The sequence below is a fragment of the Peromyscus maniculatus genome, chromosome 1, assembly GCF_049852395.1.
Source record: "Peromyscus maniculatus bairdii isolate BWxNUB_F1_BW_parent chromosome 1, HU_Pman_BW_mat_3.1, whole genome shotgun sequence".
NCBI lineage: Eukaryota > Metazoa > Chordata > Mammalia > Rodentia > Cricetidae > Peromyscus > Peromyscus maniculatus.
The window spans coordinates 36199706-36227124 of NC_134852.1; the positions used below are offsets into that span (position 1 = coordinate 36199706).

Consider the following 27419-nt stretch of genomic DNA (forward strand, 5'->3'; position numbering starts at 1 on the left):
GAAGTGCTTCTCCTTGCGCCAGGCTCTGGAGCAGACAACCCTTTCTCCCTCCCTACCTCCTTGAATACCGGGAATTCCGGCGCCGCTGGGAGCCTGGGCCAGGCTGGGAACTTTCCTACAGCTGGGGGTGGCTGGGAATGTGCAACCCTGCAGAGGCGGGGAAGGCCAGCCTCAGTTCTGACCTTGGGGGAAACCTCAGTCACTGTGAATGTATGTGTGAGGGTGGGGGACACAGGGCTCCGCTCCTCGGGAGCCCCCAATACATAGTGCAGGACCTGTGGGCACAGTGGCATTCGGGAAGCAAACAGCTCCTTTTATTGAGTCTGGTCTTGGGCTGGTTGACTCACAATCACCTCTTGTAACCCTGGTGGCTCTTGGCACTAGATGGGCAACTCAGGCTGTGAAGATTTGTCCCTGGTCAGCCTTTTTCCTTGCAGTGAGACCAGGCAAAGCACTTCTCTGGGCCTCAGTTCCCTCTTCCTATTTTTGGATTGAGATAGGGTCTCACTCTGTAGCCCAGGCTGATCCTCATCTCTATGATTAAAAAGGAGGAGCTGGAGAGATGTCTGTGGTTAAAAGTGCATACTGCTCTTGGAGAGGGCCCAAATTCAATTCTTAGCATCCATGCTGGCTGGCTCTTAACTACCAGCCCATAACTCCAGTTCCAGAGGACTCTGACCCTCTTCTGGTCTCCAAAGACACCTGTACTCAGATGCACACATACAGAATTCAAACAAACCCACCAACAAATAAGGGCTGGGGATAGATGCAGCCCAGTGGTGGAGCACTTGCCTAACAAGCCCTGAATCCAATGCCCAGCACTGCAAACAGAACAGAAGCCATCCTCATGGTGTTGGGGATGTAGCTTAGAGGTCAAGCTCTGGAATACCAGGCCCCCAAGAGTCTGGTGCTCAGATTGCAAAACCAAGCCCTCATTAGCCTCTTAGGGATGCCGAGGGTCAAATCAGAATGAGCTCACACAGAATGACAACCTTAAAGCCGGCAGCTAGCCTGTAATAAAGCACAGCCTCTGGCTGCTAGCCAATGGCTAACAGCAGATTCCCGAGCTCTGTAGGTGTGTGTGAGATGAGAGTGACTCCCCAGTGAGTCACAGGTTAAGATGCACTTGAGAAGGGACAGGATACTCACTGGATGCTAAGGCCACTCCAAGGAGACAGGAAAGCCACAGCTCTGAGAGGAATGTCACACACCAAATAAAGGGGACTTGAATTGACAGCCCGTGACACAGGGATGCCTCAGAATTCCAGGGAGGATTATCGACAGTGAAGGAAGGAGCTGGCATTCTGTCATCAAATTGTTTAAATTATGCTACCCGGCAAACCACTGCCGGGAGGGGGCAGGATGCAAACATAGAAAACCTTTTTGTCCTACAGCTTGAATTATTCTGTGGGAGGCAAGAGCAGGCTGAGGAACTGCAGAGGTCCCAAATGAGGAGGAATGTGGTGTGTGTTTGGGAGAGGGGGGTTAGGCATTAATCAGGATTTCATGGGAAAGGGGCCTAGGTGTTTCCAGGGAAACCAAATGATCCCAATTCCTATAACCCCAACTTAATCTGCCCTGGCATCAGCATGGAAAGGTCCTGGGGTTTATGGTACCTGAAAGAACCCCATTAAGGAGAGATGGCAGAGGATGGGTTGATGGATAGAGAAGGTGGTGATGGCGAGGTGCATAGATGATTAAACAGTGGGTAGAGAGACAGACGGGAGGTGGGTGGGCAAATGGTGGATGGAGATGGAGAGGTAGATATGGGATGTATTCAGATGGAAGAGTGGAAATCACAGGTAGGATGGTGAATGAAACTGGGTGGGTGGAAGGAGAACAGGATAAAAGCTGATGGGTCAGATGCAAAAATGGACAGATCACAGGGGCAGGGATAGAAGTAACAGCTGGGGTAGGTGGGAAAATGGATAGATCACAGGGTAGGGTGGGAAAATGGATATATCACCGGGTAGGGTGGGAAAATGGATAGATCACAGGGTAGGGTGGGAAAATGGATAGATCACAGGGGCAGAGATGGCAAAGCAACCAATGGCTGCTGAGGGAATCGATTTCAAGGGTTCTGCTCAGAGGAGGGCTTTTGCCCTTGTAGCCCAGGTTGCCCCCCAAACTCCTGGGCTAATGGGGTCCTCATTTCAGCCTCTCAAGCAGCTGGGACCAGAGCTACGCACCATCATGCATGCCCAGCTGGAGTAGGACTGGCCTTCTTGAATGGATCATCAAATAGTTTCAAACGCCTCAAAACTACAACCCAGGGCCTAACAGTTTCTAATGGTCCCCAAAGATCTTGATGTTCCCTTTTTTTTTTTTTTTTTTTTTTTTTTGAGAAAAAGTCACTCAGGCTGGCTTTGAACTTGCTATATAGCCAAGGATGGCCACAAATATCTGATCCTCATTGTCCACAGATTACAGGTGTGCACTATCACATCCAGTTCTGTGTAGTGCTGGGAACTGAACTTAGGGTTTTGCACACTCTAAGCAAGCACTCTACCAACGGAGTTACATGCCCACCCTGAGATACTCCAAATGTTCTTAAGAGTTTTCACACTTGGGCCACATCAGCCCTTCCCGTTCATCATGTCTTACCATCTCCCACTACCTCAAGAATGGCAAAACACACAGCATTTCATAAAGTTAATTAACAAAATAACCATGACCTCAGAAGGGCCATCTGTGAACACAGATCCCAGGGCTGTGGCCATTAATAAACCTGTGTCCTGACTCTGGATGTCACGAGGGTGGGTGGCACCTGGTGAAAGTTCTTGAAGCTTAGGAAGCCTAATTTCCAGGCTTACATATGGGAAGGGGCATCAGGAGCCCCCTGGGCCTTGGGAAGGTCCACAGGCTCCCGGGTGGGGGGCCGCCAAGAGAGCAGGGTGGTTTAGCCGGACCTGGGCTTTGGCTGGCCGTAGCCGCCCACCGCCTCCTACCTGGATGCTAACCGTGGTGGCATAGCTGAGCCTCCTGGCTGGAGGGGCTGGGGGCTGGGGCTGAGGCGGTGGGGAAGGCGCCCTTGACGTAGGGGCAGAGGAGGACCAATGCCCCTGGGAGGCCACCAGGCCATCTCCCCCAGGGCCCTGACGCCGAGCCAGGCTCTGACTGATGTAGGAAGCTGCCAGGTACCTTGAGAGGGCAGCCGCACTGGGGCCCAGGAGCTGGCGAGTGGGCAGCGAGGGGCTCTGGAGGGGAGTGGAGTCTGAAGACTCCGACCTGGCAACAGGAGAGACCGCATGGCCTCGTGGTTTAGGTAACTCCATGGTGGTCTGAATCGGGGTGGTTATGAGGCCTTGAAGGTCCAGAGAGCATCCTTGTTCAGTGAAGGGTGTGGCCGCTGACACGTGGCCATCTGTGGGATTCTGCTGGCCCGGTGAAGGCACAAGTCTGGTAGCTGGTATGTCTGTGAGGCTGGGCTCTGGACCCCGAGAATCTGGAGCTCCCTCCTGCTCGGGGAAGGGTGGGGGAGCATCAGCCCTGATGTCTGTAAGGACTTGTGGCTGGGACACGGGAATGGCACTTGGCATCTGAGTGTCTTGGGACAAAGATGGTAGAGGGCTGCATGGGATGCAGCTGTCCGGATGACCTCCCTGTGCAGGCAGAGGTGAAGCATCAGGACCCTCAGTGTCTCGGAGGTCAGGTGACAAAGGCGGCGAGGTGGTGGCTGGGATCGGACGGTCAGGGTTGCTGGTGCACATTGGTAAAGGGCTGGCAGCTCGACCACCAGCAGCAGCTGGGCCCTGATCAGTGCTGACATCTCTGTGCTCACTTCCTGGGGCACTATCTGGGCTTTGGCGATCTTCCTGACCCTCTGGCTTGGACGAAAGAGGGCTGGCTAGATTCACGACACTAGCACATGCTCCCTGCTTAGGCATCGCCACGGGGTTTTGCATTTGGAGGTCTGTGTGACACTCTGGCTCAGGAAGGCAGGTGGTGGTGGACGGGACCTGGATTTCCATGTAGTTTCTATGCTCAGGCGAAGGAGTGGCAGCTGGAATATGACTCTGATCAGGCACAGTGGAGGCAGCTGGTACCTGGACATCCGGAGGTTCTTCTTGCTTGGGCGAAGGTGATGTGGATGGAGCCTGGATGTTCTCAGAGTCGCTCTGTCCAGGTAAAGGGATAGGTGGAATGCAGCTGCCTAGATGGTCTTGCTTGGGCAAATTTGAAACATTTAGACTCTGGCCATTCAGGTGATCTCCTTGCTTAGACAAAGGTGTGGCAGCTTGAACCAGGGCAGCAGGGCCCAGAGGGACAGACTCCTGGGCACAGTTTAGTGGGAAGGCCAGCTCACATACAAGGACATGTCCAAAAGCAGGCAAGGGTCCTGTATACAAAGGAAAGACGGTCAAGGGCTAAGGATGCAGCTCAGTGGTAGAGCCCCTGCCTAGAATCCCCCAGTGAGGGGCTGGGTGTGGCTCAGTGCTAGAGGCCCTGCCTAGAATCCCCCAGTGAGGGACTGGGGGTGTGGCTCAGTGGTAGAGCCCCTGCCTAGAATCCCCCAGTGAGGGGCTGGGGGTGTGGCTCAGTGGTAGAGGCCCTGCCTAGAATCCCCCAGTGAGGGGCTGGGGTGTGGCTCAGTGGTAAAGGCCCTGCCTAGAATCCCCCAGTGAGGGGCTGGGGTGTGGCTCAGTGGTAGAGTCCCTGCCTAGAATCCCCCAGTGAGGGGCTAGTGGTGTGGCTCAGTGGTAGAGCACCTGCCTAGAATCCCCCAGTGAGGGGCTGGTGTGTGGCTCAGTGGTAAAGGCCCTGCCTAGAATCCCCCAGTGAGGGGCTGGTGGTGTGGCTCAGTGGTAGAGCCCCTGCCTAGAATTCCCCAGTGAGGGGCTGGGGGTGTGATTCAGTGGTAGAACCCCTGCCTAGAATCCCCCAGTGAGGGGCTGGGTGTGGCTCAGTGGTAGAGGCCCTGCCTAGAATCCCCCAGTGAGGGGCTGGGGGTGTGGCTCAGTGGTAGAGCTCCTGCCTAGAGTCCCCCAGTGAGGGGCTGGGGGTGTGGCTCAGTGGTAGAGGTCCCAGGCCCTAGCACTGCAGGAGAAAAAAAAAGTTTGTCACCTGGCTCAGCCTCCTCCTGTGGTGGGCAGGGGGATGGCTGGGGTTGGGCCAGGACTCGAGGTCGGCGGCGGGGTGCATTGGTGGATGCCCTTGTCTCAGCTCGCTGCATCTGCTGAATCCGCTCGCTGTAGAGCCGAGCCAGCTCTCGCACCCGGGACGCCGAGCGCTCGGAGCGTGGCACTCCTGCCTTCCCGCTGGTGCTGCCCCCACTAAGATCCGAGTCCTCCAGGATCAGCAGCGGCTCAGGAAAGCCAGGCCGGGAGAGCTGCCCCTGCTCCAACGCTTGCCAGGCGCTCCGGATTTCTGAACAAGAGCGGTATTCCAGTTCCTCCGGGAACCCCTGGACTTGGGTGCCGTCCTGGGTCTGCATGGCAGGGAAGGACACGCCTTCTGCATCTTCCTCCAGCCCCACTCTGCTTTCCGAGGGTGGCTCGCCCAGTCTTCCCGGACTGCTTCCAGTCAACAGTTCCCTCCTGGTGGCCAGAGGCAGGGCGGGCTCCTGCAGGGGTCCAGGGAGCCAGGAGCCACAGGGGAAGGAAGGGGTGCTGGTCAAGCTGGGAATGTCAGGCACACTGGACATGGGTGGAAGGCATGGCATCTCAAAAACACTAGGGATGTCAGAGAGACTCGGAAGGCAGGGAGCCTCGGGAATTTCTGGAAGGCTGGGCATGTCGCTGGGAATCTTGGTAAGGCTGGGCATGCAGGGAATTTCAGCTGGACTGGAACCTTCCAGCCCCTCTAAGACATGGAGTGGGGAAGGCTCCCGTTCATCTGCTTCTAACTCTTCATCCTCCTCCTCTTCTGAAGACTCTCGGCTGGGCAGGGCTTGGAACGGGAGGGGTTCACTTTCAGCTGGCACCCTGGAGTCTCTGGGGAACTTGGGAATGTCGTGGGTGGCTGGCTGTAGTGGGTACACAAAGAAAGCCAAGATGTCAGGGGGACGGGGTGGTGGGCTGACCTGGACCGTGCTCCAAGGCTGCTGGGATGGCAGTTGTAGCTCACCCCCGGATCCCTGAGGCCTCTCTGGTGAAGCAGTTCTAGAATTTCCTCGGTGATGGAGGTCCCTGATGGATCCAATGTGGGAGGCCCAGCATCCTCCAGGTCTTCCGGGGGGCCGGAAGCAGAGACTGGTGGCTGCGACTCAGATGGGGGATGGAGTTCCCCTTCACTGCCAGCATGCTGTGAGGAGGGAGGGGTGGGAAGCCAGAGCCAGGAGTGATCTGTCCTCCAAATTCCCAGCCCCTCCTCCTGGGCATAGGGGAAGTCAAGGATCCCCACCCCACCTTCTTATCCTTTTTTTGGAAAGGGCCTTATATAGCCCAGGCTGGCCTTGAACTTCTAATCCTCCCGGCCTTCCTACCACAGGGAGCTTGGCTTCACCACCACCCATTTTTAAAATGAGGTGTAGAGGATGGAACCCAGGGACTCATTATACCAGACACTCGACCACTGTGTGTTATTCCCCCAAAACCACCCCCCACTTTTTTGAGAGAGAGGGTCTTGCTATGTAGCCTGAGCTGGTCTAAAATTCAGTATGTAGACCAGGCTGGCCTTGAACTCAGAGATCTGCCTGCTTCTGCCTCCCAGCTGGGATGAAAGGCGTGTGACAGATAACCGGCCCGTGCTCCTTCAAACTTTCGATTGCTTCGGTTCCCAGTGCGCCTGAACTGCGGCCATCTGCCAGGACACCTGGCCTACTGCCCCGACTCTCTCACATAGTCCAGGCTAGACTAGAACTTGGTGGGAGTCAAGGATGACCTTGAACTCCTGACCCTCCTGCCTCCATCTCCCTTGTGCTGAGATTTCAGGTTTGTGCCATCACATCAAGTTTCATGAGCTGCGGAAGGGCTCAAACCTAGAGCATGCTGGGTAAGCACTGAACCAATTTAGCTATATCCCCGGGCATTTAATACGTGCTTATTCTGACCCAGGATTGTGGAATTTAAATTTTCGTCTCCACTTGAGCTAGGAATTCAGGTCCCCAGTCTCTGACCCAGGGCATTTCTCATCTCTTACCTTGACTTGAGGCTTCTCTGAGGATGGAAAAGTGAAGGAGAAGAGACAAGAGTGAGACACAGGATATCATTCCCTGTAACCAACCAGCTGCTCCTCCCTCTCCACGCCCCCACCCTCACCCCCAGGTATCCCTGGAAAGAGACAAGGACAGACTGACAGACATGGACCAGTCACTAACCGTTCTGGGGAAAAATGACGTAAGATTCCTTTGCTGGCTCTGGGGGAAGGACACAGGACATCAGGAGGCCAGGCCATTGGACCCCTGGGTCCCCCTGAAGTGGTGAATACTCACCAGACTGCCTACGACCACGGCGACTGCCAGAGAGTCTTGGAGATGGAGCTGTTGGAGAGATGTGTGAGCCCAGCCCTTCAGCCTTGGGGGGTGCCTAAAGACTCGAACCCATATTCTCTCTGTTACCTGGGTTTCTTCTTCCAGGGGTGAAACTCCGAGCGTCTCGAGGGCGGGGAGAATCCAGTGGGGATGTGGGGGGCTCTGGGAATGTTTTGCTTTTTGGAGTACCTGTGGGGGAGAGTTGAGGGACTAACCGTCTACTTTCTTGGAAACATCGCCTCTTTTGGCACAGGACCACAGCCCAGACCCCCGGACTCACAGTGCAGGCTGTTTTCCAAAAGAACTTGCTTTGCCTGAAAGACAGGAAGACAGATTTTGGAGGGATGGGGTTCGGACAGCAGACTGTGAGCACCAACCATTCCCAGGAATGAATGATTGCTTTTAATGCCAGGCTGATAAAGGTAATCCTCACCACTGCCCTACAATGTAGGCGCTACTCCTGCAGGTGAGGAAATCCAAGGCCAAGGATCTTGTTGCCCAAGATCACAAAGCAAGGGTGTGCTGCATCCCAAAGCCGGGAAGCCTATTCTGCAGGACTAGCCATCAAAGTAGCCAGAGTGCCCCACCCCCACTGGGTCTGCCACGGAGTCTGCCATGGTTCCAGGCCACTTGTTGTGGCAGGTCCACACCTTGGCAGGGATGGAAGCCGGATGGTTCTCAAAGAAAAGGCGCTGGAGACAGTGAATCCACAGCCGTTTCTCTTCCTGGTTCTTGGCCTGGGGTAAGTAAGGTTGGTGAAGGTCAGGGATCTGAGCTGCGGCAAGGCAGGGGTGGGTATCTCCCAACCCAGCTGCTGCATACCTGGAACAGGTGTCTGTGCTTGGGGATGGTCAGGTCCGACACCTTAAACCCTAAGGGGTCTCGCGGAGTCTCGCTGACACTCAGGTTACAGCACTGAGGACAGAACAGAGACGGTGGGGTGCCGAGGCCCTCCTGGCAGAGACATCCTTCAGAAAAGTCTGGGGTTCCGACCTCCTAGAAAGCACTCCTCACGGGCTGTGTTGCCCGACCCCACCAGGCCAGGCTCGGCTCACTGCCTTACCAAACCTTCCTGAACATGTACTCCTACTTCCTCATCTTCCTGACACCCGTTAAGACACCCTCTATACCCCACATTTTCAAAAAGTCAGAGTCTCACTATGTAGCTCGGGCTGGTCTCAAAGTCTTAATTTTTTTTTTTTTTTTTTGGTTTTCGAGACAGTGTTTTTTTATACAGTCCTGGCTGTCCAGGATCTCACTCTGTAAGGCAGGCTGGCCTCGAACTCACAGAGATCTGCCTGCCTCTGCGTCTGAGTGCTGGGAGTAAAGGTGTGCGCCACCACTGCCTGGCTAGCTCTCCCATTTTTTTAATTCAAGGAAAATGCTGGCTGGGTATGATGGCCTACCCCTGTAATCACATCACTTGGGAGCCCGAGGCAGGAGAATGAGAGCAAGTGTGAAGTCAGTCTGGCATGCACAGCACGTTGCAGGCAGCTAGACTATGAAGAGTGGAGAGAAAGCTTAGTAGGGGCAGAAGTGCTTGTGTGCCAGCCTGAAGAGCCGAGCTCAGTCCCCAGCGGGTGGCAGGACAGAACTGAACTGTGAGAGTCATCCTCTTGTTCTTCACTCTCTCTTACACACAAATAAAACGTGGGCCACTGCCACATGGCTCAATCTGCCCTTCGTTCTGGAGGTCGGACTCCCTGCTTTTGCTTTCTTTCAAACTAAAAATCCTTTCACTGTTAATCCCAGCACTTGGGAGGCAGAGGCAGGCAGGTTTCTGTGAGTTTAAGGCCAGCCTGGTTCACACAGTGAGTTTGAGGCCACCCATAGCTACTTAGTGAGATGTGAGACCATGTCTCAAATACAAACAAATTATATGTCCGGGGACTGTGCTATGTGCATGTGAGTTCATGCATGTGTCCCTGGAAGCCAGAGGCTGTGGATCCTCTGTATCTGGAGTTCTGCTGGTTTTGAGTAGCCCAGTGTAAATGCTGGGATCAGATGGGGATCCTTTATAAGAGCTCTATCTCCAACCCTTCCATTTTCATTTATTTGGCATTTATTTACTAGTGTATGTGTATGTGGGGGACTTAGCGCACACACCACCAGGTGCCACACTGGAGGCCCATGGCATCTTTATTCTCGGGCCATGAGCCATGCAGCTACCTCCTGTGTTCACTGCTGCTTTCTTGGTTGTGTTTTGTTTTGGGACAGGGTCTTGCTCACTCCATAGTCCTAGCTAGCCTCGAGCAGACACAGATCGCCTGCACTGGGATCTGTTTTTGAAACAGGATCTCACTATGTAGCCTACACTGGCCTCCAGCCCACTTAATAGGTCTGGCTGGCCTCAAACTTGCTGTGACCTCGCTCCAGTCCCCTGAGTGCTCAGTTTCCAGGTGTAAGCCACCACACCCAGCTTCCAGGTTTTACTTTCTGATTCAGAGTGTCAAGTTGCCCAGATTGGCCTTGCGCCTTCTCTGCAGCCCAGGCTAGCCCTGAACTTTTGATCTTCCTGTCCCAGCCTTCTCAGTAACTGGAATCACGGGTCTAACGTCACTGGGCCCAGCTAAATATGGTCCTTGGAAGCCAGGCTGTCCTGTCCCCTAGAGCACCCTTTGGGTGTTCAGGTGATGCTACATTGAACGTTTTTCAGTTGTAACTATCCAGCCCAGACCCTACCCCATACTTACAAAGATGTGGCCCTTGTAGGTGTATTCAGGCCCCCGACGTTTGGCCACAAGCAGCATCCGGGAGAACAGGAAGAGCAGGCGCTCACCCCCTCTCAGCCGCGGGCCTCCCCCGCCGCCCCCACGGAAGGTGCCTTCCAGCACCAGCTCTCCAAAGGCACTGAGCTCTGGGCCGGTCCAGCCACCCAGCCGCCGCTGCACTTCCTGCCGGGGACCACACCAGGCACAGACAGGCCCGGTTGGTGGCGCACACACACAGGCCAAAACAGAGGTGTCAGTGACAGGATACTGCTGCTGAGCCCTGTCCCCCAGCTTGGTCCCCGGCTAGCCAGCCCAGCCCACCCCGGGGGCCACCTGCAGGCGAGCTGCATGCTCTTGCTTGCGCTTCATGTCATTGATGTACCAGGCCACTGCAGTCATGGACACAATAGCTTCCTCTACCACCTCTCGCCCTCCGGCGTCTGGGCCCTCCGCCCAGTGTTTGCCCAGTTCCTGACCGTCATCCAGCAGGGCGCACAGGGTGAGGGAGAAAAAGAGAAGGAAAACTGAGTGACAAGAGACAGAGCAACATGGAAGGAAGGGAGGGGCAGGGCAGACCACACAGTCCAGGGAACTAGGGGTCCCTCGCAACAAGCCAGGCCCAGGGGCCACAGCTGACCTGCAGCAGGAGATGGTACTTCAGGATGCGCTGAACAGGCTTCAGCAAGAAGCTCTCCAGAGGCAGGGAGTGACGGAGCTGGGCCTGACGTTCCTGCAGCCACAGAGTGGCCGGCGGGGACAGCGATAGCTCTCGGAGCAGGGCCAGGGAGCTGCAGGCACAGCACAGATCAGCGGTGGCTGGTGCTCCAGCAGGCTGGGAGGGGTCAGCTGGCGGCCAGGGTTCAGGGGTGACAGGTCAGGGCAGCTAAGGGGGTCAGGTAAGTGACTATCAAGGCACGGCAGGGCTGCACCTGGGCTCTGGCAGGGTTGGAAGGTAGGGGTGGCGGCTGGCACATCGGCTCATGGGCACGGCCTGGGGCCAAGCAGGGACTCCCTCTGCCTCACCTTGGGTAGTTCATGCAGTACAATGTGTAGATGTCAAAATCCTCGCTCTGTGGGGACACGGGAGTCAGCACCGCCTAGCTTCCCACGGCCCCCCAGGAAGCCAAGTTCAGCCCGGCCCGCTTGTCCCCTCGCCTTGAGCTGGGCTCAGCCCCTGCCTCACACTCACCCTCTGCACAAAGCACTCAGCGATGCCCCCAGCACTGCTGCTGCCTTCCAGGTCCTCCAGGAGCTCACTGCGGGGGAGGGGAGAGTGAAGGGTCACAGCCTCCCTGTCCCTCCTCGGCCTCCTCGGCCCTCCTCGTCCCGGGACGAGACTCGGGAGTTCCAGACAGACGGGAAGAAGCCTAAGATGGCTACGCGGGAGAGCCTACCCCACTCATTCTGTCTCTGCACGGCTTCCTATTCTCCAGCCTGACAACCCTCTCACAGCCGGCACCCAGGGAGTGACCCCACACTGGGAAAGAGGGTGCTGGGACTTCCCAAATAGATGGATGGTCTTAAATTTAAAAAAGGACTCTGTTACAAGCCAGGCATGGTCTGCACACCTGTAATCTCACCCCGCAGGAGGCTGAGGCAGGAAGATCTCAATTTCGAGGCCAGCTCGAACCACACCGGGAGACCCTATTTCAAAAAAATCCAGGACTAGCTGGGTGTGGTGGCGCATGCCTGTGATTCCGGCGCTTGGGAGGTAGGGCAGGGAAAGGCTAAGTTAACGTTGCCCTCAGGTACACAGCAAGTTCCAAGCCAGCCTAGTTACACGAGACCTGTCCGTCTCAAATAATAAAACCAACCACAAAAGCTTCTCTTGTGATTCTGAGATGTCACTCTTGGGTCCCAGTGCCCCCCACCTTCACCAGGGCGAGCCAGGGATTGGCCAGAGCTGCTGGTGTCCCAGGCCCAGGGAATCGCAGTGCTAAATCTGGGGGAGTTCTAGGCACCCAGGCCCCCCATGATTCTCAGAGCCCAGGCTTGACTCAGGTCTAAGATCCCAGTTTAACGAACGGTATCCGTGTGGTTCCATTTCTTTCCCACCCTGAGTCCTCACTGTCCCCACACCTCACACGCCAACCTACACAGGGCCACTATGAGGCACTCAGGTTAGTGTCAGGACACAGCCCCTCCCCCGCCACAGCAGCCAGTGTGGGTCCCCACCCGTCCCTGACCTGCTAAACTCATAGATGTCCTCGATGTTGGCAAACAGCGTGGCCACCTGCTCTGTGCTCAGCCCCAGGGCCCTGCCGTCCATCAGAGGACCCAGGTAGTCCTGTGAGGATGAGAGAGGTTACAGAGGGGCCTGGCCTGGGTCCCCAGTGTCTTCAGATGCCTGTCCACCTCACCTCCACAATACTGCGAAGGTCCCGGACATACGCCCGCTCCGTCTCCACGATCTCCTTGGCCACTCGCTCCAGCCTGGAGGGTTTCACCGAACCCTGGATTCCCACAGGCGACAGGTGCAGCCGTATGGGGGGTTCTGGCAGGGGCTCCGGCCTGGAGGCTGAGCAGGCTGGCGATGGGTCCCCCTCAGAGCCTACAGTACTCAGAGAGGTGGAGCTGCCGGAACCCCTCGGGGAAGCCATGGCGGGGGCTGGAGGGGCTGCTAAGGAAGGGAGCGAGTGGTCAGGGCTTCCCAGACACATGTTCCTATGACCCCCGAACTCTCTCTCACCCAGCTGGCAGTTCCCACAGGTCTCTGCTCCACTACCCTAACTTGTCCAGTTCGGTCCTTCCCCTCTGAGCCTTGGGCCTCCATTGCTTTAATTCACCTTCTCCATGAACCACAGCAATCATGAGTCTGTCCAACCGACCTTGTCCACAAGCATAGCCCTTTTAGTTCAAGTTCAAATTCCTCAGATCCATAGGGCCCGGTCCAAGGCAGCCATGGCGGCCCCTTCACCCAGTTCCCTTTCCTCGGCACAGCTCTTAACAGCCCCCACCCCTTCACACTCAACTTTGTCCAATTACTTCAAGGCGCAGCTGTGGGCCTTTGCACACACTGTTCCCTGCATGCAGAAGAGCACTTTTTGTGCCCAACTCCTTCCTTTCTCCCGAATTCTCGGCTAATCGGTCTCCTCCGTGGCGACAGGGCTGCACTGCACTGTCTTGGCCCTGGTTCGGCCACAAAGGGATGCTCAGTGTCCTGAAGGAAGGGACAAATGCCCACAGGCTCCACCTGTCTGGACTTCTCACCTGTCGGCGTATCACTCACAGCTGCGCAGTCGCAAGCTTCTCCTTGGTGGCCACACCCCAGCCTAAGGCTGGGTTTGGACAGGCTGAGTCCCCGGGCTCCCTCGGGCATGGCTGAGTGGCACAACTCGGACCTGCAAAGACACCCAGGTCTTGGGAACTGGACTTGAGGGGCTTCAGCTGCCGCTCCAACTCACAGATAGGGTGCTGAAAGTTGATATAGAACTCGAGGAGGGGCCCCACGGAGTGACTACTAGAAGAGATACAAAGTGACAGAGAGGAGGAGCCGAGAAGACAAGCTAAGGATGGAAAGGTTGAGACAAAGAGCGAAGACAGCAAAAGTGCCCGAGTCTGCAAGTCCCATCTGTCTGGGCGGCCCCCCTCCCCCGGGCTCAGGGATCCTGGGAACTCTCAGGCTCAGGCTGAAGCTGAGGGCGAGGGGCAGGGCTGGGAAAAACCGTGGGCGGGAGAGGCCGCGGGGTCCCAGGGGAGGGCGGAGGCTGGGGGACCGGATGCCAGGGTCCTGCAGACGGCTCCCTACCCCGCCCAGGACTGCGCGCTGGGCGCTGGCCCCGGGCCCTCCACCCAGCTCCAGCGGGTCCCTCGGCACCCCGAGCGCGGTCCCCCACCGTCCGAGCGTCCCCAGCGCAGTCCCAGCCCCCGACTCCCGCCGGCGCCTCCGCTACCCCCCGCCGGCACGCCCCCTCATTGTTCCGCCTCGGCGCCGCCCCCCTCCCCCAGCCCCGGGCCCCTCGCCTCCCCTCACCTCCCGGGGAGCCGCGGGCCCCAGGGTCGGGAGTCCGGCGCGTCTGGACCGTAAAGCGCGGTCCCCGGGGAGGCTCCCTGCCCGGACTCAGGGTCGTGAACTTGGGGCTCTCAGACTCCAGAATCCGGGGAGAGTTGGGATCCAGAGTCCGAAGTCTCGGTGTTCTAAGTGGAAGATGCTGCAGCCCTCCACTCGAGTCTCAGACGGGTGCGCTGGGGACCCAAATTCCTGAGTCTTCTAGGTAGGGCTGTGTGTGGTCGGGGGCACCGGGATTCCAGAGTTTCCAGAACCCTAGGGGCAGGGATGAAGTCACCTCCGGGAGGGAGCGCAAGGACTCGCAAACTCCTCGGTCTCTTGGAAGTGATGGATGCTGCAACCCTAAGTCGAGGAGCGAGGTCCGGTCCCCAAGTGGCTCCAGGAGGGGGTCTTGGACCCAAGAGTTAGAACCCCGGGGGGGATGCGCGGCCACGGATCCTGCGGTCTTCGAAGCCGGGTGCAGGGACGGGCCTCCAGCTTTGGAACTGATGTCCCGGGCCCGCGGCTCCTCCAAGAGGGGGCGCTGGGCATCAGAGGTCCCGGCCGGGCGCGGGAGCCTGGACTTGCGGGGCTCTTAAGCCGCGGGACCGAGATCCCGGACGCCCGGGTCCGACACTCTGAACGCCCTGGGCTCCGGGATGGGTGCCCCGGGGCTCTGGGGGCGGCGGCGGCGCCGCATCTGGGGCGGGGAGAATCAGGTCCCAGATGTGGGGCGGGGGGCGGCCGCCCGAGGCTTCCCCTCCCCCTTGCCGCCGCTCGGGCTCACATCCTGTTCCCGCCCGCTGGGGGGAGGGGCCGCCTTCCGGCACGCCCTCCCGCAAAGGGTTAACCCCCCGCCCCCTACTCTGAATATCGGCGAGCGGGCGGGTCCCACGGCGGGCCCCGCCCACATTCCAGGCGCCGGGAGGACTTTTACCTTTTTCAGCCGGGGCCCGCGAGGCGTGAGAATCCGCCGTCGTCCCACGCGCCCGTTCCTACTGGCCGGTCCGAGGCCTTCGCATTTGCATATGCGATGCGGGGCGGGGCTGTCCGGCAAAGTCGCGCGGCTACGACTGACTGAAGGATTCAGTGGCGCGAGGGTGCGGCCGGAGCTCCAGTGGCGCAATCGGTTAGCGCGCGGTACTTATATGACAGTGCAGGCGGAGCAATGCCGAGGTTGTGAGTTCGATCCTCACCTGGAGCACTACTTTTCCTTCTTCCCTTTTAACCGGAGGTGCTTTGTGTTCTCACATCCGTTTCAGAAGACTTGACATTTTATAAATCAACCACGCGGTTCGTTTGAAACAGGATCTCACCACGGACACTCTCGCTGGCCTGGAACTCACTCTGTAGTCCAGCCTGGCCTCGAACTCAGAGATGCGCCTGCTTCTGCCTCCCGAGCGCTGGGATTAAAGGCGTGCGCTACCGTCTCGGAACCTACAGCAGTTTTGAGGAGTGAACATTATTTCCTTGTGAACTTTTTTCAATGGTCGGCTGGAGCAGCCCCGGAGGTGCAGTTCCATTCTGGTCGCCAGGGGGCAATGTCGCCCCTCATTAGGTGGCCTGGGCATCGAATGGAATCTAAGTCTCAGATCCTAGCGATGAACGGTTAGAACAGGCGCTGCCTCTTTCTGTATATTTCTCGTTTTCAGGTTTCTGAATCGTTTTTTTGTGTTTGTTTTCCAACACATACTGAACACTCATTAGGTACCGTTCTTCCTGTCCCTGAGGACTTGACTTTCTACCAGAGAGACTGCTACAAATCTATGAATTAAGTACATATTTTGACTTTCACCGTGTTGCCCAAACTGGGCTTAAACTCCCGCCTCCATAACCTTCTGGGAGTGTAAGCGTATCTTTACATTAGGTAGTGGTAAATGTGGAGCAAGTTGAGTAGGGCCGGATGTGGACTACCAGAGTAGGCAGTCAGGGATCCTTTTTTGTTTTTTGAGACAGGGTTTCTTTGTGTAGCCTTGGCTGTCCTGGAACTTGAATTTAGAGATCCACCTGCCTCTGCCTCCCGAGTGCTGAGATTAAAGGCGTGCGCCATCACTGCCCGGCTCCTAGCCCTATGTGTATGGGTGTTTTGTCTGCATGTGCTTGGTGCCCAAGGAGGCTGGAGGAGGGTGTTGGATCCCCTGAACTCTGTGGGAGCAGTCAGTATACTTCACTGTGGATCCATCTCTCCAGCCCCAGGGAAGATCTTTAAAGAACACCTGGAGGAGGGGAGATGTTCACCCTAGGGCTGAAGACCGGTGTGTCAGTGGAGCAAGTGAAAAGAGCAAGCAGCGGTGTGTGTGTGTGTGTGTGTGTGTGTGTGTGTGTATGTGTGTGTGCAGGGACTCTGGTGTTGGTAAGGATTTAGGACTTGACTCTTTGTGATCTGACTCTGGTGTTTGAACAAGCTTCCCTGGTCTCCTTGGGGAAAGGGACTGAGTGCGGGGGTGGGGTGGGGGTGAGAGCAGAGCAGGCACTTCTAGGCTTCTGAGTAGGAGCAAGGTAGCTTTCGGTGAGGGGCCCTGGGAGCTGGAGTGAGTTACAAATTTGGGGGTGTGTCCAAGACAGGTCTGAGTGTCTAATAAATGGGCTTGTGTCATATTCTTTTTAAAAGTATTTGGTTTTGCCAGGCGGTGGTAGCCCGTGCCTTTAATCCCAGCACTCATGAAGCAGAGGCAGGCAGATCTCTGAGTTCGAGGCCAGCCTGGTCTACAGAGTTCCAGGATAGCCAGGGCTACAGAGAAACCCCGTCTCAAAAAAAAAAAAAAGTTTTTATTTTCTGCATCTGAGTGCTTTCCCTTGCACATACACAGTGCACTGCAAGCATGCCTAGTGCCCAAGGAGGCCAGGAGAGGGCGCTGGATCCTCTGGAGCCGGAGTTGTGGGCTGCATTGTGGGTCCTTGACAAGAGAAGCAAGTTCTCTTAATCTCTGAGCTATCTCTTCGGGGTTTCGTGTCATAGTCTTAGACCAGGGCTTTGCAGACACTAAGCAGGGACTCTGCACTTAGCTTCATCCTCAGCCCATGATGTGTGTGTGTGTTTGGAAAGAACAAGAGAATTGGGGTGGGGAGAGACCGTTGCCAAGGGTGGTAGCTGTGTGGTTTTTCCCTTCCATCTCTCGCAAATGCCCGGCTCTGCTTGCTCTCCTTCCCTCTACCTTCCCGATGCAGAGCTCTGCGTTTGTTTCCCTCTCCCAGCCTTGTTCCACATACCGGGGCCTGAGACTTCCCACAAGGGAGGCCGTTTCCTGGAAGAGGAGACCAAAGGTCAGGAGAACGGAGTGCAAGACAGGCAGGGCTGGGGAGAGGAGAAGAGCGAGGTTAAGGTACGTTTAGGGGAGGAAGGACAAAGGAAAGGAGACAGGACCTAGCAAGGAGGGCTGCAGCGTGAGGCCGTCTCAAAAACAAATCCAACAAAGTCCTAGGGGCTAAGAGACAGATCGGGAGGAGCAATCGGTGGGAGGAGTTGGGGAGAAGAAGAAAGAAGAGGAGGAATGAGGGGGTGGAGGCTGAGACGGGGGAGGGAGCGGAGGAAAGAGGAGGGGCGGGGCGCGGGCCCTGACGCGGGCAGCTTCCGGGCGCGGCGGGGCTGGCCGCCGCCGCGGTCTCTTGCCTTGTATGGTCGGAGGACGCGGCTGCCCTGCCCAAGCGCCCTGCCAGCCCGAGCAGATGTAGCTCCGGAAATGCCCGATCGCGATCGGTCCCAGGGCTCTGGGGGCTGCAGATGCTAGAAGGCCGCGACTCTTCTCGTGTCTGGACCCACGAGTTGTCAGGAACCTGAGATTCCCAGCGTCTAGAATCCTCACACCTATTTAAATCCCAACCCGGTGGGGCGCGTGTCTATTATCTTAAACATTCATGAGATTGAGGCAGGAGGATTACCGAGAGTTACAGGCCGCTCGGGGTTCAGAGGGAAGACCCAGTGTCCCCTTCTTTCCCGGCAATAAATAAATCAACCCATAAAGAGGCGGGTGAGGGCTCAGCAAGCAAAGGCACTTGCTGCCAAGCGGGAAGGAAGATCCTTTTCTATCCCCGGGACCCGCTTTGTGGAAGTGACCGATTCCTGCAGGCTCTCTTCTGACCTCCACACTAGTTCGCGCGCGAGCACCCTACGGGTTAAAAAAAAAAATGAGGCCGGGCACGGTGGCTTGTGCTTGATCCCCCAGCATTTCAGAGGATGAGGCCGGAGGTTGACGAGAGTTCCGCTCCAGCTTGAGCTACAGTTTCAAAAAAAAAAAGCAATCCGAAGTCCATCCCCGCTCTCTCTGCCGGGTGCAGGGTCCCCGAGGACCCGGCTTCGAGGTGACCCCTTGCCCCCGGCCGCCTGGGTTGGCGTTCCGGCACATTCCGTCCTCCCCGCCCCGCCCCGCCCCGCCCTCTACCCTTGGCCCCGTGGGGACGGAAACATCCCGTCCCTGCCCGAGCTGGGTCAAGAGCCGGAGGGACAGGACTGGAGCGCCCCCAGCGCCTGCAGAACTAGCTCTCCTGGTTCCTGCTGGGTGACCTCATCTCACCACGCCCCCTCAGGTGAACAACCGGCCGGTAACGTCACTTCCTGCCAGGTAAGCGCCACTAGGCAGCCCAGCTCCCTGGCGAGTCTGGAGGTCAGTTTACCCACCATCCCGTGGCTGTGGACCGTGAAAAAAACAACAAAAACAAATTTCATCTCAGTTCACACTCAAGACTTTATTTAAAAATTCCAAAACAACCACAAAAATAGACCTGTAAGGTAACAATATATTACTTAATATATTATAGTATATTTAATACAGTATCCATTTTAATATTACAAAAAGGAAAACGAAGTAGACGACCCAATATATATAAATACTATAAAATCTTATTACAATAAATAAAGTCGTCATAAATAAAGGGCCCACTGGTTGAGGCAGAGGGATTTGGCAATGGCTTTGGCTATTTGCTTTCAGAGGGAAATTTGAGCACCAGGATTCTCCCTCGGGGAGGCTTCAACCACCAAACGCTGAACCTCGGGGTCTAGTAAAAACTGGGGTGGGGTTGTGGGAGCCAGCTCTTCACAGCACTTAAGATTCCAGGAGACCAGAGGTGGGGAGGGGCTGGTGCATACCTATACAACCCCCAAACCTGGGGAACTAAGGAAGGATTATCTCAAGTTTGAGGACAGCCTGGGCTACATAATGAGCCCCTATCTCAGAAACAACCCAAGAGTATGCTACATCTCAGGTACCCCAGGAACCAATCCGCCTAAACACTGAATTTGCAACTAGGGACCTGCCCCAGCACAGCACCAGGAGAGGGTTAATGCATTTGGAATGTCGGGGAGAAGGCACTAACTTAGAGTCCCCTTAGGTCCCCACAGCAATGAGTCCCGCCCTCTAGAGATCTAGCTGATCCATACAGGGTGGGCATTTGTCACTCAGAGACAGAGATGCGATTGAAGATGGGGAGACGCCTTGGGGGTGCAGGGGGCGCGGGAGGCCCAAACACTCCGGCCTCAAAGACCGGTGAGTCTGACCCACCCAGGCTGCTACCGCTGCTGGCATAATCATCAGGATCGGATCCCAGGGAGTGTGCAGATGGGCTCCGAGCCAGGCCGCCCAAGGGCCCCCAGATGGTGTTGGCGGTAGACCTTCGGCAGGAGGGGCAGCAGGCTGGAATAGGGTCTCTTCGAGTCACAGGGGTCCCGGGGGCGGCAGAGAAGGCAGAGGGAGAAAGTGGAAGGTCCCCAGGTGGTGGTGGGGAGCTGGAGGGCGAAAAGGAACATGAGGACAGGGAAGGGCCGGGAAAGCCTGGCGGTGGTGGCGAGGTTCTGCGGCCCGAGGGCAAGCCTGAGAAGCTGATGCTTTGTCGGAGCACATGGGGCTGGCCTGGAGCAGCCAGGTCCTCGTTGGGATTGTGGATGAAGTGGCATCGAGAACCATAGGGACAGCGGCCCTGGGTGTAGAACTTGTGGCAGAGTTCCGTTTTGTACTTGGGGTGGCGATTGGCCTGGCGCAGTTCACCCAGGCCGTGGGCAAACTGGCACTTGGCCCCGTATCGGCAGCGCCCGCTCTCTGAGTAGGTCCGACAGAGCTCAGTCTTGTATCGAGAGGAGGTGGTGGGCGTTGCAGTAGGCGAAGTAGGCGAGGGTGACAGCTCAGGCCCCGGGCGGGGAGCCAGGGGTGCGAAACCAGGGGGTGGCGGTACCCAACCACAGCTTCGGCCCTCCACCAGGCTGGTGGAGCGGCCGGTCAGGCGCGAAGTGACCCCGGACGGGATGGAGTCAGACGAGTTTATGTTCCAAAGTCCCGACTCAGTTCCTCCGTGGTCGGACGACAGGTCAGGGTTTATCGACAGGAGGCTCTGAGGGAGACAGGGCTCGGTTAGGCCACCAGAAAGGGTAAGGTGACGACGCCCCGCCCCAGTTGTAAAGAACTTCACAAGCTTGCCATTCCGGTTTGTGGGTTCTCGGCCCGAGCCCCACCCGGATCACACAAACTACAGGGAGAACCTGATCATGGAGATTTGAGTGTTTCAACACGACTGAAGCTAACCCAGGAGGATTTAGGAAACCCAGTACCCCCGACGGAACAAGAGGCGGGACCCCCAAACCACAGCACACCCCTGTTCCCCAACTTTGGGCCTCTAGACCTCCCCGGATATGACCGCCCATGGGCACTCCAGTTTCACAACTTGGAGGAACCGGCCAAAGCCGACCCAGGCCAGATCTCTCTAGAACTCTGGCCGAGTCAACTCCCCTCAACCCTGTACCCGCTAGGGCGCCAAACCGCTCCAGAGGCAGCGAAGGGGCCCAGGCAGGTGTCGGGGCTGCTTCCGCCCCGCGCCAGTGACAGCGGTGCGCCCGCTTTCCGTGCCCAGGGGCCCGCGGGTATCCGGGCCAAGGCCCTTTCTCACCTCCCGCCAGTTAGGGCTGGTCTGAGAAGGGAGGCAGCGTCCGCGGCCTAAGTTCGGGGCGTCAGGGCGTGCCGTCTAGCCAGTACTCACCTCATAGATGGCAGAGAGATCCATGGTGGCGCGAAGGGCCATGGAGTTGAGACCGACAGTCGGGTCGCAGAAGTCTGGCTGTGGCCCGCGGCGAGAGCGCTGGCCTTTTATAGCTCTCGGCCTGGGGGCGTGGCCGGGGCGTGGCCGGGGCGTGGCCAAGGGCGCTTCCCGGACGCGCCCCCGCGGCGTAGCCGGCCGCCGGGTGCTGGGCCCCTTCCGCCCCTCCGCTGGTTAGTTTGCTGAAGGTGCCTGAGCTTGGCTCGAGGGCAACCCCGGGCCCTCTCGGGAGGTAGCGGGGTGTTTGTGTGACTGACTGGTGGTGATGGTAGGGGGCGTCTGAGTAGTTTTCAAAGGTTGAAGGCAGTCGGGAAGGGAACCGGGGCAGAAGTGGGGGCAGGGCTCCAGGGACAATTTGACAAGGGCAGAGGCTGAGAGGGCGTGTGCGCCGCGTGAGACAGACGGGGGCGGGGAGACACACACTGCAAGAGACAGAGATGGCCAGAAGCCGAGAGAAAAACAAAGAGACAGAGTGAGAGACACTCACGTTAGGCCAGCTGTTTTAGGGCTGTAGTTCCAGCCACTCAGGGAGGTCAAGGCCGGAGGGTAGTAAAATTCAAGGCCTGGCTGGACTCCAGAGTGAGTTCTCGGTCACCCTGGGCCACTTAGTGAGACCCTTGTCTTAAAATAAAAAGGGTTAGCCAGGCGGTGGTGGTGCACGCCTTTAATCCTATCACTTAGGAGGCAGAGGCAGGCGGATCTCTGAGCTCAAGGAGGCTGGCCTGGTCTACAGAGCTAGTTCCAGGCTAGCCAGGGCTACACAGAGAAACCCTGTCTCTAAAATCCAAACACAAAGTAAAAAGGGCCTGGCGGTGGTGGGGAGCACACGCCTTTAAAACCAGTTTAATTCCAACACTCCCTATGGCTGAGGCAGGTGGATCTCTTGAGTTCAAGGCCAACCTGGTCTACAGAGTGAGTGAATTCCAGGCCAGCCAGGGCTACATAGAGAAACCCTGTTTCAAAACAAGCCCCCTCTTCCCGCAAAAAAAAAAAAAAAAAAGGCCAGTGGCATATGGCTGTGATCATGGTTCTTTGGAGGTGGAGGAAGCAAGACCAGGCGTTTAGTGGCAGTCTCAGCTATTGAGCGACTTCTAGGTCCTGTTTCTAAAAAGGGAAACCACTGCGACAGGGAGGGGGTAGGAGGGCGGCGGCTCAGTGCTGGGGTGGGTTCCTCGGTGACACTCCTCAGCCTTCAATCCCTGCTACACACGGGGAAACACACACAGAGGAGAGAGACAGTAGGGTGCCGGGGAACCAATGTAGATGACCAAGTCGGTTACAGAAATACAAGAAGCAAAGGTGAAATAAAAACTAAAACCTCCAGGCACAGAACCTGTAAGACCGAGTCCGTGATCAACTCGGAGCCCAACCCCCTGGTCTAGCAAGGCTGGACAGGGCCCCTTCCCCCAGCTGCGCTTTAAATTACTAAGAGGTTTCGCTTCCGAAAACTCAAGGTGGGAATAGCTTGAGTCTCTATTGAAAAACCTTCACCGCTGAATGGGTCTCTTGTAATGTAAGCAGGCCTTAACTCAAGTTTAAATTCTCTCCAAGATAGTTCTCCACCAGATCTGTTCAGGTTTTTGTTTTTTAGCAGGACCCCCCGCCTGGCCTGGAACTTGCGATCCTCCAATCCCCACCACCCAAGTAGTGTTAGGATTACAGGCACGGCCCGCCGCCCCACCCAGGTGAAAAAAAAAAAAGTGTTACTTCAAGGATCTCTTCAGTGAAAAAGTGTTTGTGTATGGGGGTTATCCTTGCTTAGGAGTGTAATTACAATGCTGGGAAGTTCTTGCACGGTGCGTCGCGCACTTGTATTGAGGTGGGGAGATTCTGCCAGGCTTCTCACTGGTTTGCCTCACCGGAGCGGGCGCGGGGGGGGGGGGGGGGGGGGAATCCCTGGTATATCGCTTTCTGGGGCCAAGGGGCCTTCCTGGGCCGGTCCCGTGAGCTGGGCGGGCCCGCAGGCTGCTGTGGCACGGTTGCGGCCTCCCGCTCGCCTGTGACTCACTCGCCCTGGGCGGGGGAGGGGGGCCTTCCTGGAAGCCGTGACGAGGACGCTCAGCCGGGACGCTTGGGTTCCTCTCTTGTAACCAGGGATCCAGTCTGTTGTAAACAGTCTCGAGGACAACGGGAAAAGAAGGGAAGGAGGGGCCCCGAAAACTTGCCTCCCGCCCAGTTTACAAATCCCTGAGCCAGCCGATTTTAGGACCAAACGCAAAAAACGGGGGTTGGGGTGGGGCGTGCTGGGGTTTTCGGAGGCCAGCTGGGTCTGGATCCTGGAGGAGTAATTCCAGTTTCGATTCCCTGGAGACTGGGAGCTTTTGCCATCCCTGACTCAGCCTGGACCCCTCCTCTATCTGCTGAGTCACTGGGACTAAAGCCTGGCCAACTGGGTCTCAGCCACTCTCCAAAGGGTGCTGGGGGGAAGGGGGCAGAGGTGTGGCGATCCTCAGAAAATCACGACTTTAAGCTGCAGGACTCACGAAGTGATCCGTCAGGTGCTCAGCTTCTTCCTACCCCCCGCCCCAACACGGGAGCCCTGGCCCCCACCCCCCGCCCCCTTGGCCTGTCCAGGGATCCAGACAGAGAGGCGATCTTCAGTGGGACCTGGACTTCTTCAGATCCAGGCGTTCAGGCCTCACTTCCTCTCCCTGGGACCCCTGGCCCTCCTCCCTCAGACCCGGGTGTCCAGGTCCCACTCCCCCCTCGCGCTCAGAGATCCAGGCCCCAGTCCCTATTCTCTAGACCTAGGAGTCCGAGGATCCCATCCAGCCCCCGCTTGGGTGCCCCCATCCCAGCAGGAAGTTCATGGCCTGACTCCTCCCTGCTCCCCACGTAGCCAGCGGGAAAATCCGCGGCCCTGGCAGTGGCCGGGAATCCCCTCTGGAATGACGGTGGGGAAGGGGGTGGCCAAGGTCCTGCGGGGCACTCGGCCACGTCCTGTGCGCGCTGGGGTGGGGGCTGGGGGAGCGAAAGGGGCGGAAACCAGAGAGGCTAAAAATATAGCAAGCACTTCCGGCGGGGAGGGGGGGAGCAGAACGCAGAGCTGAGTTTCCAGAAAAACAAGCGGCGACGGGAAACTCGGGGGTGTGAGAGCCTGTGGGCGGGCTAGAGGGCCCGTGTACTCGCGGCACGTGCGTGCCTGTCGTGATTGCCTGCGAGTGTGGTCCAGGCAGGGTGCTGCAGGGACACAGCCGATATGCCAGGCTCCCGCGGGAGGGAGGTGTGCTTGCTGGTGTGTTGTGGGGAGTCCAAGGTCTGCAATCGGGGGCGTAGGTGCGAGGACAATTATGTGGCCCGTGGTTAAGGTCCCCATAGAACAGGACCCTGTAAATAAATGTGAAGCCGCCTGTCTGCACCACAGACTAGATCATGTGTGCTGCAAATGGCCTCTGGAGGATTGTCAACTGTAGCTACTGCAGCTGTCTTTGAGGGGCTTCATGGGAACTGTCACTTCCATCCCCCATCTGTGCGTAACTGAGCTGCTGTGGGATCTGGGGTGACTTCGTGTGTCATTCCTCACGGGTGCCTGGGTGATGGGATTGTGCTCGCCCACACTGTTGTAGTGTGTGTTCAGTGGTACTTGTGGGTCTGTGCCCTTGTTTGTGGCTGTCTTGGATGTTACGTGGTAGACCTGAGTCTGGACATAGTTCCTCCGTGGACCAGTCACAAGGCAGTGAAACCAGTGAACTTTGGTGCCTGACGTAGCAGCGGGCACATGATGGGGGCGAGTTGCTGGCTGTGTTATGCTCCTGTGTCTGCCTCTGTGGGCAGAACAGACGTGCACACACCCGCACCTAGAAGCTGAGTGTCTGAGCCGATCTTATCTGTCCCCAGCGAATGAGGCTGCTCTGCCAGAGCTGAGTCAGCTGTGAGGGGCAAAGTCTTGATGGGGTGAGAGATAGTGGACTAAGTGGTGGTTACAGGGTTCGGGAATCACGTGGTCAGATGGGTGCTTTAGTACTTGCTCATGGAGCAGGGTCCATGTGTGTGGGAGGATGGCCAGTGTGCTAATCCCTGCTGGGGTGGGGCATGTGCCCATGGTCAGCCTGTAGACAGGAGAAACAAGGGTCCTACTTCTGCCTCTCAAGGGCTGAGATTACAAGCATGAGCCACTTTGGCTGGCTCTGTGGTTTTTCATCTCATACACATCCCTCCCTGGCGTGGGGTTTTGCACAGGCCTATCCAACTCCATCTGTGCCCGTAAGACTGGGAAAAGGCCCTTCATGACCCATGTTCCCCGAACCTAGCGCAAACCTCTTCACTTCTGAGAGCACATTCGTGCCAGATGTTGGCCAATGCTCTGTGGTTCCCGACACTTGTGCTGGGGGTATTCATAAGACCCAATTCCCTTTCCTTCCAGTCTGCTATCACCTGCTTAGCAAGGGTTTCTTTGACAGACTGGCTTATTTCTGCCCAGGCTGGTCTCAAGCCATCCTCCTGCCTCAGGCTCTCAAATGCTAGTATGAATGTAGGCCACTAGCCCACTTCTTTTTTAAACAAGTGTGTGTGGCGGTGAGAAGACCACTTGTGCCAGTCAGTTCCCTCCTTCCAACAAGCAAGTTCCGGGGACTGAACTTAGGTCACCTGGCTTGGTAGCAAGTGTGGTTACCCACTGAGCCACCTCAATGCCCCCCACACCCCCCTTCCTCTTTAGAGACAGGCTCTCACCATGTAGCTCTGTCTGGACCTAAAACTTGTATTGGTTCTCCTGCATGCTGGAATTACAGGCTTATATACATACCATGTTGCATTTTGTTCATCTCTAGGAATATAGGATCTTCACTCACACTGCACAGGGCCCTTCAAAAGCTGCCCTGTTTTTTGAATGAATGTAGCTCGGTGCCCATCTCCCATGGTGTGGGGTGGTGGAACACACACCTGTCACCCGGAGTGTGGTTTTAAGCATGGGCCTTGCAGCGTCTGAGTGCTGGACGCCACGCCTACCTGCACGTGATATGCTGACATCACCCTGTAGGGCCAGGGCCAGCTGTACCTGGCTCCTTGTACCAGACTGCCATATCCTAGCAAATATATGGTGTGAGCCCTGGTTGGAAACTGATGTGTTCTGCCTTGTATTTTCAGTTGTATACAAGCTCACTATATCCCTGAACCATTTCTAGAAACGAAGACTGGCCAAGGAGACGTGTGTTGGGTGCCCGAGTGATCAGAGCCAGGTGATCGGCTGCTGCGTCACTTTGGGAAAGAGTTCCAGTTACTATCTAGGTATTGTTAAGGGCTTGGCTTTTCTTTTGGTTGAGATGAGGTGAGGTTTTACTATGTAGCACAGGATGGCTTTGAACTTGCAATTTTCTTGCCTCCACATCAAGGTATCAAGGCATTTTGTAAGTGTAGTTAAAGCAAATGGTGGTGCAGCCCTGTAATCCTAGGAGTTGAGCCTGAAGCAGGAGGATCGATCCCAAGTTCAAGACTAGCTTGGGCTCCATAATGAGACTCTATCTCAAAAAGAAAGTTGAACATGGTGCTCTGCATCGAATCTGTCATCGCCAACCCTTGTGTGGAGAAGAGGGAGGTGAAGACAGCACAATCGGCTGGGAGCTCCCAGGCCAGCTAGCCTGGAGTGTGGTGCAGGAGACACAACAGGATGACAAAGGACCATTCCTGCCTCAGACCAAGAGCAAAGGAGACCCGCTCCACCCAAGGCCAGCTCTCCCCCCACACATGGAAGCATCTTCCATGCACATACATGCACTCACGCACGCACGCACGCACGGAGGGTATAATCACAACGCTTGGGAAGTTGAGGCATGGACAGCTGAGTTAGACGGCAGACTGGACTAGATTTTGAGGTTGGTCTAGGCTATGGAGTGAGACCCTGTCTCCAGGCTCAAGATCAGTGACTTTAGGTAAGGACCTGAGGAATGGAGGGGATGATTTAACCAGACAAACGGGTAGACCTCAGGCTTCCGGGCACTGAAGGCAGGCAGGGAGAGGAATGCCCAGGCGGTGCGTACGCACTTGCACTTGGAGGACTTCCCAGCGTTCCCAGGGTGGGAACCTGAGCCCCTGCACATCAGTTGGTGACACGGGAACCGGGCACAGAAGGTACTGGGTGGGACAGTTCCTTTCACGGCCAGGCCTGGGTTGGTCGTATCCAGGCCCGCAGGCTCTAGCTGAGCTCCTCAGATTTGTGGGAAGTGGGGTGTTGTGGGGTTCTCCCTCCCTCCGTCCCTGAAGCCCCCGCTCCAGGCCTGCTTCCCGGAGAAGCGAGGTTCTTCCCCAGAACCCATGATTCATTCCTGCTGGGGCCTTTTCACTTCTGCTTTGGGGC

The 27419-nt window shown here is 56.9% G+C and overlaps 2 protein-coding genes and 1 non-coding gene across 8 annotated transcripts; 1 reads left to right on the plus strand and 2 right to left on the minus strand.

The window, feature by feature from the left end:
• Window positions 1–2637: 2637 nt before the first annotated feature.
• On the minus strand, window positions 2638–14235 carry Plekhg2 (pleckstrin homology and RhoGEF domain containing G2). 6 transcript variants are annotated; one of them, XM_016004891.3, is made up of 19 exons: window positions 14096–14235; window positions 13333–13463; window positions 12483–12739; window positions 12309–12409; window positions 11312–11378; window positions 11146–11192; window positions 10760–10910; window positions 10456–10593; window positions 10105–10305; window positions 8234–8326; window positions 8062–8148; window positions 7692–7725; window positions 7499–7600; window positions 7373–7420; window positions 7259–7297; window positions 7081–7097; window positions 6067–6243; window positions 5065–5965; window positions 2638–4339 (listed from the first exon to the last, which is right to left on the minus strand). In XM_016004891.3, exons 2-19 carry the CDS (start codon window positions 13439–13441, stop codon window positions 2829–2831), a joined length of 4080 nt encoding a protein of 1359 aa, XP_015860377.1. In that variant the 5' UTR covers window positions 13442–13463; window positions 14096–14235; the 3' UTR covers window positions 2638–2828. The 6 variants fall into 6 exon arrangements, with proteins under 6 accessions (XP_015860377.1, XP_006986356.2, XP_015860376.1 ...); XM_006986294.4 differs by having other exon boundaries at window positions 12483–12742; XM_016004890.3 differs by having other exon boundaries at window positions 7259–7420.
• Window positions 14236–15221: 986 nt separating this feature from the next.
• Window positions 15222–15314, plus strand: Trnai-uau (transfer RNA isoleucine (anticodon UAU)). Its single transcript is given in 2 exon segments — window positions 15222–15259; window positions 15279–15314. It is a non-coding gene; the product is annotated as a tRNA-Ile (tRNA).
• Window positions 15315–18774: 3460 nt separating this feature from the next.
• Window positions 18775–21218, minus strand: Zfp36 (ZFP36 ring finger protein). The gene is made up of 2 exons (XM_006986293.4): window positions 21071–21218; window positions 18775–20428 (listed from the first exon to the last, which is right to left on the minus strand). Exons 1-2 carry the CDS (start codon window positions 21110–21112, stop codon window positions 19499–19501), a joined length of 972 nt encoding a protein of 323 aa, XP_006986355.1. The 5' UTR covers window positions 21113–21218; the 3' UTR covers window positions 18775–19498.
• Window positions 21219–27419: the final 6201 nt, after the last annotated feature.

What these genes read in the sequence shown, in the direction of transcription:
- Plekhg2 (XM_016004889.3), bottom strand. Translation starts at nt 13,441, where the DNA reads ATGCCCGAGGGAGCCCGGGGACTCAGCCTGTCCAAACCCAGCCTTAGG. An exon ending in GACATCTATGAGTTTAGCAG is followed by an intron (nt 11,379 to 12,308) that starts GTCAGGGACGGG and finishes CCTCCCCCGCAG; the next exon opens with TGAGCTCCTGGAGGACCTGG. An exon ending in AGCACAGACACCTGTTCCAG is followed by an intron (nt 8,149 to 8,233) that starts GTATGCAGCAGC and finishes TACTTACCCCAG; the next exon opens with GCCAAGAACCAGGAAGAGAA.
- Zfp36 (XM_006986293.4), bottom strand. Translation starts at nt 21,112, where the DNA reads ATGGCCCTTCGCGCCACCATGGATCTCTCTGCCATCTATGAG. An exon ending in ATCTCTCTGCCATCTATGAG is followed by an intron (nt 20,429 to 21,070) that starts GTGAGTACTGGC and finishes TGTCTCCCTCAG; the next exon opens with AGCCTCCTGTCGATAAACCC.